This window comes from Rutilus rutilus (assembly GCF_951802725.1).
Source record: "Rutilus rutilus genome assembly, chromosome: 1".
Classification (NCBI taxonomy): domain Eukaryota; kingdom Metazoa; phylum Chordata; class Actinopteri; order Cypriniformes; family Leuciscidae; genus Rutilus; species Rutilus rutilus.
The window spans coordinates 64120234-64133277 of NC_140209.1; the positions used below are offsets into that span (position 1 = coordinate 64120234).

General features: G+C 35.7%; 1 protein-coding gene across 1 annotated transcript in view; it reads left to right on the forward strand.

Moving 5' to 3' along the window:
• Positions 1-1844: 1844 nt before the first annotated feature.
• Positions 1845-13044, forward strand: part of cyth1a (cytohesin 1a) — a 62319-nt gene continuing 51119 nt past the window's right edge. The window contains exon 1 of the mRNA XM_084417328.1: positions 1845-2205. Within this exon, the coding sequence (XP_084273454.1) occupies positions 2130-2205 (76 nt within the window). The 5' untranslated portion in view covers positions 1845-2129. The remainder of the gene's footprint in view (positions 2206-13044) is intronic.

Here is a 13044-nt window from a genome sequence, read left to right on the forward strand (position 1 = left end):
GTCTGAACGGTAATTGGCCGAGGCATGGAACGTGTTAGTTATGCGACTGCTGGGTGATTCGCAGTAATGCAGGCACAGTTGATGACTGTCATTGAAGAGAAAGACATTAAAGGACGGACAACAGTGTCTCTGTCAGTGATCCAGCTGTTACAGAGTTGCACACTGCATTTCAGTGCATTTTCATATGCAGGCTATTGCTTTAATGAAAGGGGAAGAATAGTTGTGGTAGACAAGTTGTGAAAATAAGACATTTTATTTCACAACTTGTCTGTTCAGAACTATTCTTCCCCTTTCATTTCATAAAGCAATCTTTGGTTACACTTTATTTAAGGTGTCATTGTTACAGTGTAATTATATATTCAAGTACTGCGTTATAATAATTAATTAAATACATGTACCTACTAAAGCGTTAGGGTAGGATTTGGTTTGATTTAGTTGCATGTAATTATACATAATTTACTGTTATTACTACGGAAAGTACACTGGAAAAAAAAAATATTCGTTGATTTTAATAAAAAAAATTATCGTAAGTGGTTGCATTCAATTGATTTTACCTACATTTAAACAAATGCATTAAGCTGAACTAAAATTTATTAAGTTCAACTGAATGCATTTGTTTAAATGTAGGTAAAATCAATTGAATGCAACCACTTATGATAAAAAAAAAATGATTAAATTCAACAAATAATTTTTTTTCAGTGTACATGTAACATATGTAACAAGGGCTCTGCAAAATATAATGTTACCCAATCTTTATATTATGTACTTATTATAACATAATATTAGATCACAATGTCAACCTCAGACATGATATTAATGGAACTGACAACAAAATGTGCACAATTTAATACGCTTTAATACAGAAAGGAATTGAACATATCTGTAAAATAAAGGTGCTATTTCTACATGATCTGACCTTTTATTACTCTCTGACATTCTTTGGCATAGGTTGATTTCATGTAATAAAAAAAAATGTAATATAAATTATGTAAAAAAAAAAATAGATAAATTCTATTATATTAAAATTAAAGTCAACACAATGCATCTTATCTCATTTTACTCTCATAATAGGATGTATTTCTAGGATATTCAGAGTAAATGAGAATGTGACTGAGAAACGATTGGATGGGGAAAGTGGGCGGAGCCAGAACGGTTCCTAACTTCATCGGGAACTTCATCATAGATTTAACTGCATTGTAAAGAAAGCATCTGTTGAATCTTATACCAACTTTTACAACATGGAAAATCAAATGTTTGTGAAAGATTTTTTACACATATGTGAAATATGTGAAATATTCCTTGCTTTAAGCCAATAAAATTGGAGAAAGAAAAATAACAATAGATCATCAGATCATGTGACAGGGATAGAGTGAGAGATTAATATGCCAATAATAAGGAAAAACAGCGAAATACTATTGAATGTCAAAAAGTGGGCGGTGCCACCAGAATGGAGCCAGAACTGCTGAAGCAAATGGCTAATTTGCTGTTGGGTTATGTTTTTGCAATGGCACACATGACCTGAGAAAGTCATTTCATAGGAGAAACAAGTTATTACATTTTGATAAAACATTATGAAGTACAATCTTGCCTTTGTTTATTCGGGATAATGTGCATTAATATGTTGTTCACTTAGGAAGACTGGAACATGGGTCGAGTTCATGTTGATTTGAAAAAATTATGTCTTTTAGAATAACAGAAAATCATAATATCTCATAGTAAGTGTGTGTGTGTGTGTGTGTGTGTGTGTGTGTGTGTGTGTGTGTGTGTGTGTGTGTGTGTGTGTGTGTGTGTGTGTGTGAGAGAGAAAGAAGCAGATTAGGAGAGTAGAAGTGGAGCAAGACATTATTAGCAGCGAGAGGGGAAGCGTTGCAGTTCTTGTGGCAGGTTAAGAAAGAGGAAACAAACACACAAATGAAATTGTGAGGTACTGAGAGTGCATGTCACAGAGGCGTTGGGATTATCAAGCAAGGCACAACACACTCACAAGCATGAGGACGAGTCCCATGCAAACGCTGTGAGATACTGAGACATGACAGGCACGCTGGTTTTGGCATGTGTTGCTTGACCCGGGCACTGAAGGGAGAAAAGCAGCAAAGAAAGACCACATTCAACACATTCAATCTGAAGTCATGGGGAGTGTTAGTGAATTGTGTGTGTCCAGTTTTCAAGCTCTCTTGTGTCCAACGATACCAAGGACCCCTCCAGGTAAGAGCTGTCTAATCTTTCATCGTTATCATAACCAATTGTTCCTCTGGTTAATGCAACCATCACTATCATTATTATACTGTTCAACATTGTGCTGTAAGCAACCAGACTCACCATTTTATGACTGACAGATGATAAAGAGGACATAATACCAGAATATCATACAGACTTGGTGGGATCTTGAGCCAATAAGCAGCATTGTGATGGTATGTTTTGCATGGTCAATCACACGGCCACTAGTTTATATCACTTTGAGAGGGTAACAGCAGTCTGCCTGCGGAGTGCAATAGTAGGGTACGCACTATAATCAACATGTGATGGAAAAGCAATCTGAAGGAATGAAGTAGTGGGAGTTTGTTTCCATCTAATGAACCTGTAGCTTGTTTGGTCAGCTTAAAGGATCTTTAGTCTCTCAGGCAGGAGCCGGGGGAAGAGATCAGTTAATGCCATTAAGGGCTATATAGGCAGACGTAATCCCTCAAACCCAATGGTCAAGAGATTTTATGAGCATCTTTTCCAAAGTTGGACTTAAAACCTCACAAGACCTCCTAAAAGTGGCCTTTGTTTAGGTCTCCCGACTTGGTATCCTACAATTTACAGGAATAGTTCACCCAAAAACCGAACACAAAAGGAAATATTTCTAAGAATAATTGCTTTAATTCCGGGATGTTCCTCACACAAAGCTATTGACTGACTTTAGAAGACTTAGACGTCATATGGACTACTGCTATGGTGCCTTTGTGATGTGTATGGTGCTTTTGCTTTTCTTTTTAAAGGGGTCATCATAAACTGTGTAATGTCCGCAATATGATGCATGATAGAAACACAAGACGAGGTGGATATGCAAACTCGCGTCAGATTTTACTCAACATTAGCTGGCCAAGCATACAGACATAACCAAACAAACCCAGAGCATACATTTGAAATCAGACCTTAACAATAGAACAAAGATGTCTGCTATGTTAATATACAACAAACTGCATTTCCTGAGTTGCACTTATAATGTTTAGTTTAGAAATAAAAGGCATTTTCCCAACCCTGATTTTAGCCGTCTGATTTGAACGCACTGTTTGACGGGGCGTGAGACTTCAGTGTAAACGCCCACTGCTGTGATTGGCTTACATCTTTGCATATTAACCCTCTGATGGTCTTCGGGGTCTTTTTGACCCGCAAATGACTTTTGCTCAAATTAAAAAAAAAAATCCCTTTGTCCAAATGGTATGAAACCTTCTACGGCTCTCAACACTTTCTAGATCTACAAAAAAAAAAAAAAAAAAAATTGGAATGATATCTGTTTTTATGTTAGCGTGACAAAATTTGTGACACTCGTGGTCTTCGGGGTCCCCGCAATCAAAATAGACAAAATTCATCATCAAAATCAGAAACAACGCAGAACACATCGACAGAAATGGCACAAATAAAGTGGCACACTTCCACCAATGCAAAAAACATCCACAATGCTAAATTATATTGCTCACAACACGCGTACACACACACACACACACACACACACACACACACACACACACACACACACACATATATATAGAGGAATACATTTTTGAGAATATAAAAACTGTTCTGTTATCATTTGTAAAATAAAATCATCCAAAATACAGTACCACCACAAAAATAAACTGGTGACACTGACACATTGAAAATGTGCACACACACACACACACACACACACACACACACACACACACACACACTTGTAAGGCTAAACTGCCTTACACTACTGCCTGCTATGCATTGACGCATAAACATCTGCAGTGCACTGTAAATGAGACTGTATGAGATGAAACCACCAATTATTGTTCCTCGTTGTTTGATATTTTCCCCATTTACTGATTTTTTTTACTAAATGTTATCTTTTTACTGCTTTATTTGCTCACTTGTTATTGCTGTTCAGTTCATGTGTTCATATGTAATATAACTGTTCATTTCTGTTCATTTTAGTTCTGTTACAGTTAGTAACTGAAATGTTGATTAAAATTGTAGAATTATATTAAAAATAGATGATTGAAATAAATGATAAAATATTAAGACTCCAACATTTCTCTTTGTAACATTTTGTTCAGGTTTGATTCTAATCATAATGTAACATTATTGAAAAACTGGGTTTTTTTCAGTACAAAAAAATATACTAAACTTTGACAAAAAATATTTTATTTTTGTTATAATTGTGATTTTATAATATTTAGATATGAATCCAACTGAATCCAACTTGTGAAAAGATATCTTTCAGGTAGTCTAATAGCAAATAGCATATAGTGGAGCTCTATAGCCATCTAGTGGTTAAAGTTTTTTTTTTTTTTTTTTAAACTGCATTTTCCAAAAAATGGGTATAAATGTTACATTAAACCATTTAAAATTATCCATGTTATCCCCATGAATGAAAGTTAGAAATCTGGGTCTTTTATATAGTGAATTTTACATCAAATGCTGTTTTAGAAATTTAAAAGATATCATAAATCCTCCAAAAACTGCACAAATGTTGTGTAAAAACATTAACAAACAGAGTAAAATTACATTTGTAAACTTGTTACACACTTGTTACAAAATTAAATGTTATTGTCTGGGGTCTCTGGAGACCCCAAAGACCACGAGTGTGGACAGAAACGAAGACCATCAGAGGGTTAAATAATTATTACATGTTTTTATTATTACAGCTGTCGAGATTAACTAGCGATGAGCATTGTAGTTGATGACAGACATGTCTGTTGAGTGCATGAATGCAGTGATCTTGTAATTGAGTCGTGATGTTGTGATCACTGATCTCGTCAACTTGATTTCTGTACACTCACGAATGCTTTCATCATAAATAACAGTGCAAACACAAAGTAAATAAGAGATTCATAGTGCAGTGTAGACAGCGTCATTGATTATAAGGAGAGTTTTGGCGAGAGTCCAGAACTCAGTCACTGATAAACTCAAGCTGTTTGATTGACAGCTCCAGCGATTATAAAGGAGGCATTTTTGATCATTTTCTGTATATAATTTAATCTCAATTAAAATACGAGATTATTTTAATGCTACTAAGAGAAACAATGTGAAGTCAGTAAATCAAGCCTGTGGCTAAGCAATCAATGTTTAGCTACAGGCTTGATTTACTGACGTATAAACAGCAATAAATAATTTTGAGGTCAAAGAACGCTTACTGTGCATGAATCATATCAGAAATCACTGATCACAGATTAGTCATTTGTTCGGTTACTTACATGTTGTGGGATTACTGTCAGGTCCATATTGTACATTAAAAGTCTACAAAGCCTGCGCCGAAATCGCGACTGATTTACCAAAGAACCTGTAGTGAAATGTAGGCTACCGAACCAAACTAATACTGCTCGACTGAAATATTCACATAGTTGAAATAAATAAGCACTTTTCTAGCATTAGGACCATTTGGAAGGTAATGCTATTTTTAGTCCAGTGATCCTGTATCTCTCTTCTCATCTCACTAACGCACCAGTGGACAGGGCAAGAGATGCAATGATGTAGAAGCAGGCGTTGATAAGACTGTCACCGTCCCGTATACGGGACGCCTAACTTTACTTCCCTATATTACTATTTAATCCTAATCTAATTATGACAAACTATATATCGTTGGAAAGTTCTAAGACTCCTAAATAGATATTTAGGACTGTTTTTTTGTTATAAATTATGTAGGAACAGAAATAGATGAATTTATGAGTGCACCTCAAAAAATCTACGTAATAACAGGAGTACTGACCTTCGTCACAAAAAGTTGACGCACACACTTTTAATAATTGATATGTTGGTTTTTATGCTAAAATTTCATTAGAAAATATATAATCTAGTATTTGTCAATAAAAAAATATAAAATAATATTATCTTCTAAAAAGTATAATATATATATTATCCTCTAAAATATTGTATTATATTTTTTTATCGCTTTTTTTTATTATATTACATATTTTATTAGTTATCATAAATTAGGTATCATTTGAAAGCTTATGATCTCAGAATTCATCCTGTGAAAACTGTTTTGAAATTGGACATTGTGTTACCATAGAAACGGTACTCTAAATTATTTTATCAGGCTCCTCCCCTTTTGGGCATCCTTATGTTTCATAATTTATGATCAAAATATTTTCTAATCTTGACAAAACACATATTGTCAGAAAGGTCTGAGTCTCAAGGTTCCATATTTTGTGACAGAAGTGATATTTGGACAGAAATTTATTCATTTGTTATGGTAGAATGCATACAGTAAAATTCAATGGAATTCAATGACACCCGGTGGCTATTTTTGGTAATACGCCCAAACAAAATCTCATGGGAACTTCATTTTTTGTGATATCAACTTCAAATTTGGAACACAACTTGGTTAGATATTTGGCTTTGATTTTATAGTAATTTTTTTGTAAAACATATTTTGTAAAATATATATTTTATATAAAATAAAAATATTAAATAAATTATATTTGATTTAATGTAAATTTAAACTTCCATAACTTTTTCATACTTTAATTTTTTGAAGTGCTTTAACTTTAGCAATAATCTGCTATTTGTTACCTTTAAAACAAGACCAAACTTAGGTCTATACTCCAAAGCATTCTTGAATTACAACCATTTAAGCTTGAATAGTGCATTTTAATGTCCATTCTCAAAAAGGGGGGTGACAGTTAAGGGGTTAAAGACCGTCGCACTATTAAGCCATAATGTGACAAAATCCGAAACGAGTCGTTTTCGGAGCTTATATTCAATAAGCTGATTTCTGCACGTATGGAAATACAGGCAGAGCATCCTATCATTGCATTCGGTCCAAATTCTGCTTTGCATTTGCACCGGTTCTGGTCTTCAGTGGTCTCAAGCTCACCAATACCAATGCTAATGCTAGTCAACAAGATAGACACACCACAAGCTTAAAAAATAAGCAATGCTTTATTCTCCTGTAGAATCCACAAGTCAGTGCGCTTTTAACTTCTTTTTTTAATAGCCCACTTTATAGGTTGTTTTGATTCTGGAAATATTTATTTTCTACTCATTTTCTTCAAATAGGCAATATTCAGAATACAGTTGCAAGCCATGAATCAAAACAATCAGCTCCAAGATAAATCACAGCATTAAAAAGCAGATAATGACAAAGATATAAGTGTGTACTTGTGAAGACATCACTGAACCAGACTGGATTTTTATGTTGGTTTAATTCATTTTATTATCGGCAAACACCAGTATTGGCTTTTCTGATACAATTAGGCAGGTATCTAAATAAGATTTACTAACGTGAGTCATGTGACCTAGCAAGCCTTGCAGTTCCCACGTCTCAGATTGGTTCTAAGGTTGGTCACTTCAGGATTGTGCTACATTTCACTATAAATGTGGTGATTTTTCACATATGGACTAAAGAAAATGGTGTTCTTCAAAACGTGCAAATGTATTGCATGCAAGATGTATTTGGTACATGTATATCACTTTCAGTTAGCACATTCACCAGACTGCCAGATTGAGGAAGTGTTCTAGGAATTTGTCAGCATGTTGAGAGAGCGTGCTTATGGGGACAGAACCTGAATATTCCGGTTTGTAGATTAAGTTGGTGTGATGCACAGTATGTACAGAGGACAATAGGGAATTGTTGGGCAATGGAGCTTTGTTCAGAAATGCCGTCATACAATGTTGTTAGAGTTCATTTGAGTTCATGTTGCTGAACTCAGCGCCTCCCTCAGCTTCATCACACTCCCAACTTAAACAAAAAGCCTGCATGAGTTTGAACCAATGCATGAATGCCGTCGGAGAGTCTTGCATGACTCATCTAAAGGCTCACAATTTCATACACTCAGTCATAGCTAAATTGTCGATTTAACTGTTTGATATAAAGTGCTTCTTCCTTATCATGGCCAAACCGAACATACTAATCAGTTTAAAAGTTTTATCTTTAACTTGTATGGCATGGCCATTGGCAGGGTCTTAATTTCACCTCTCGTCCAGTCCAATGGTATTCTGTGAATGTTTCCCCCCAAAAAACATGACAATCTCCAGCCAATTAGCGCAATGAAAATGTGTAACAAATCCCAAGATAATGTTGCTTTAAATGCTCTTGATGATAATTAGGAGTCTGAACTAAATCCCTGTGTATGTCAGTTCAGAGCAGGTGCTTTGAAATTATAGCTGCCGTCCACTGTGTGACATGGAAATTGTTCCCTAGGTTTTGACTTTCGTTAGGCTACAGCTGGAGGCGGCGACGGGGAACAGATCAAGACAAGGGTTCATTACTCTGACCGCTGGAAAATCACAAGAGGCCGACATTTAAGACACAAGATTCAATACTTCATTGCTGTGTTTGCTTCACGTTTTGTCCGTTCTCACTAAAATTTGGGTATTACAAGTTAACACATGAAAGACTCAGCATGTTTTTTTGAACTCTGATGAACTCTGATGAACTCACACTCAAGGTTGAGTTGGAATCCATTTTGCAGAAGAGTTGAATTAATAAATGTAAACAATGGGCACAAACGGGGTCAGTAAAACAGCAGATAACAGGCAAACAGTCCAACGGGTAATCAAGGTAGAAATGATAATCCAGAAATGTAAATCCAATAAACAGGCAGAAGATCATAATATGAGGCAAGACAATGATAGGGAAACACTCAGTGAGTCAGGTGAACGGGCAATACTTCGCATTCCCTTATGAAAATAAGTAAGCATACTTTAAAAAAAAAGAGCGTTTATTACAGAAATAATATACTTTAAAATAATATATTTAAGTCCATAGTAAATGTAATGTTTTCAGACACTTTATTGCATGTTATATATATATATATATATATATATATATATATATATATATATATATACATATATACATTAAACTCAATTAAATGAAATATTAAACTAATATTTAACTATATTAAATTAGTGTTTTTTACCCACTTATGTAGGATCTAAGTACATCTTTTTATGTAATTTCTATTTATATATAATTACTTTTATTTTCTTTGAAATATGGTTAAAGTTACTGCTGAATGTTCTGACAAGAATTTATGGTAAACTAAAATATAGTTTTATGTCATTTCTTTCTAAACTTGAATGTCATGTATTTAAATATATTTGTAATTGCACATTTGTAAAGGTGAAGTTGCAATTTAGAGCATTTCAAATATATTATCTATCGCACGATACACTACAGTTAAAAACTACAATCATGTACTTTGCATGTGCTTTAGTAAATTAGTCAACACATCAAAATAAGTGTACTTATTTAAATGACAAAGTATTATTAAATCACAATTATTTAAAATGTACTTTAAAGTCCGCGTGAACCGGAAGTTGCAAACGACTTTTCTCCAGTGCTGTGACGTATTTCCCAGTGAAAAGGAATATTGAACAGAGGGCAGGGTTTTACTCTAGTGCTCCTCCTCTCCATCTCTCGCTCATTACAGACTAACGATTTGAGGGGAGTGGTTAAGCCTTTCTCAACCCAAGCCGTCAAACCTACGTCATCAGGGAAGGTCCTCCAATGCAGAGGGGAGGGGCATTTTCAGATTTTGATTAAAGATTACGAAGCCAAAACATTTTTTTCAGTGTTTTAACTTGCACGGATTAATTGTTCACCACAAGACTAGTAATATGCACTAACAAAGTAAATAGGGTCCATTTTGATTTCAGTTGGACTTTAAGGTAAAACTTTGGTTACACTTTATTTTAAGGTGTCTTTGTTACACTGTAATTATACATTTAAGTACTGAGTAACATTAAGTAACTACATGTACTTACTAGAGTTAGGATTTGGTTTGGTTTAGGGTTAGTTATGCATCATTTATAGTTATTATTATAGTAACTACATGTAACGTGTAACAAGGACACTAAAATAAAGTGCTACCAAAACCTTTAATTTGACATCATTACAAGGTTCACTTTATAGAACTGTACTTAAGTGTGAAACATAGTCATGAAAGTGACTCTCTTTAAGTACACTTAAGTGGCATTTTATTTTATTAAAATTATATTATCTGCAAATATGGATAGTTCTGGTCCTAGAGTCTCGTTCAAAGCTGTTGTTAGTTACTCTGCAATAAATTTTATTGCGCCACTGCAATAAATATTATAATAAATATTTTTTTATGGACTAACCATTTTATAAAAGCAATAAGCCCCATGAAGCCATGGTATACAGAGAATTTAGAACAACTCCTCTCCGCGTCATGCCTAGCATCGATAGCCTGGAAATCCTGACCTAAATCTGAAAGATTAATGGTGTGGCATCGACTAATGAAAATCGGCCAGCTCGAAGGGCGGCACCAAGCATGAAATTGAAAATCTCACTGCACGCAATTGGATAACACTACGACCAATCACAACAAGCCCCATACACTTAGCTACCAGCGGAGCTAACTGGTAGATTAGTCTCTTGCCGTATCCGGTCGGCAAAACAGCAAAAACGTCCTTCTTGCAAAAGAACGATTCGAGCGGCGTCTTCTGTTCCTGTTTTAGATAAAAAGCCACGTCTAACTCGTTCATTGTAGCGGCCAAAGCCGTTTCAAACAACTGGTGTTCATCCAGAGCCATCTTGCAATGTTTACTAATGACTTCGACGCCACAGCGCTGTCGTCTTCTATTCAGCTCCGCCTATATCAGATAACCCGATGTGATTGGTGCAGGTTGGATACAAGGACATATTTATTGAGCATCATTACTCGACGCCAGAGTAACTCGCTGAGCAAATTCAACTTGTGCTCTCGCGAGAACTCTGGATTTCCAAGGTATAACATCGGCCCTTAGCTGTTACAAATTCACTGTAAACCACGGCTTCATGGTGCTTATTGCTTTAGTACACTACAAGTGCACATTCAATACAAACACACTTCTTTTTCACTTGGATAAATTGCAAATAGGCACTCTTCTAGTAATTTGGCTTGAAGTCATGAGCCTGTTCCCTTTAGATTCCTCATGTTACGGAGTCCAGTGATACACAGCGCTTGAAGATCAGCCATGTTGGCTCTCTGCCCCACTGAACACCTTTGGGATGAACTGGAGCAGTGAGCCAGACCCCATCAATAACAATTAACATCAGAGCCTCTTCTGTCTCACTGAGTGTGAGATTTCAAACGTTTGTGGGAGAAATCGCATTAACTTCTCCGTTTGCTGCAATAATAGCTTCCACTCTTCTTGGAAGGTTTTTCACAAGATAATACATCCGTTAGCGTGTGTGCAAACAAAGACCAACAATCAAAAAAAAAAAAAAAAAGTGCAAGAATGTGTCCTGAATTATTTATCCGATCAGGTCAGACATGCAGGAAACTCTTTTGACATAGATGTGTGTGTGGGGGGCTCTTTGTCCTAATAGTGGGATATTGTGTCTCTCTGCTCTGAGGTGTTTGCCAGGAAATGCCCACTGCTTTAATCTTTCCTGCAAGGTCAGAAGCGGAGTAGAAGCAGCTGGAGAGCCAAATCCAGGACTTAGTGGATTACTCAGGCTCTTATGGCCACAGAGTAACCTCCATTACAATTGATTCCCTATGGGCCTCGAACATGAGATATGAAATTGACTTTATGCTGACTGTTATTGTCTTTGTTACTTGTTCTCTTGTAATTTGGTTAGTTGAAAATAACTCTTTCGAGGCCCTGTAATTAAGGCCCTGTTTACACCCCTGGTATTAAGATGCATTTTGGTCGATTGGATCAGAAGTAGATGAAGGAGACACATTCCCGTTTACACCTGGTGTTTTATTCTGTCTCTTTTGTCCACTTTCAACCACTTCTGTCCTGATTTCTTCGAGGAGAGGGTCTATGGGCGGATAAAATTATGTTTTTTTTTTTCTCCAGATCTTTCGATCTAATGGACAAATGAGTGTGTGTTAGAAATCAGGAATGGTGAGAGAACATTGTGCTTGGTACGTTTTTCGTCTTCAAACCAAACTTGGGTCTCCAGCCGACAAAGTTTAAACCCCGTCTGTCTAGAGCTCTTCCCATAATGTTCACGCATTAGGTCAGTAGACGGTGAGTAGACAGTATTTTGCGGTGGTTTGAACACGAGCGTTTACACTACGAAAATAATCCGGTCGAATGTGTTTCTCTGGAAGTGGTGGAAAGTGGACAAGCACAAAAAAAAGCTTTTAGCCCCCGTTTACACCTGTATTTAGCCTCGTCCACTTGTGATCCGATCCACCAAAACACTTCTTAATACCAGCTGTAAACTGGGCATATGATCAAACTTAGTTTATCTTGGCTGTCGATCTAATGGGATCTGAAACACACACACACAAAAAACAGACTACCCACACATACACAACACACATTCCTCCGTATAGTGTACGTAACATTGGCCCAGATAATTTAATTATGTTCTATACAAATGCACAATATAAAATGAACCACCACAAAGCAAAGCAATGGTAACACAGAGGATATATTTTTGTCATTATTTTTCTTTTCAAACCCGTAATTTTTCTATACTCACAATTAATATTTTTTTTAATCAAAAGGACATCTTGTAGCTCTTTTCCCAGTAAACAATTTCATAATGAGGACTTCTGTGTATGCTTCTGTAAAGGCATCTGTTATCCTGTGTTGTGTGTGTTTCTCAGTCAGAGCCAGCAGGGGTCACTCGCTGCATTTCTCTTCAAGTAGACTTTCAACTGTGATCATCATAGTGCCTTTGCAAGCTTTAAATGGTGTTCAATGAAGTACTGAAAAGCAGCATGAAATCAAATTTAGCACCAATTACTTTTTTCTTCTTCCAATTTTAAGATTTTTGGCTATTTTGACATCAAAAAATTCATAACATCTTTTTTTCCAGACTGTTGAAAAGAAAATATCCTAAATACACACTTAAGTGTTTATCTTAATATACTTTATCTGAATCTGTAGAGGTCAATT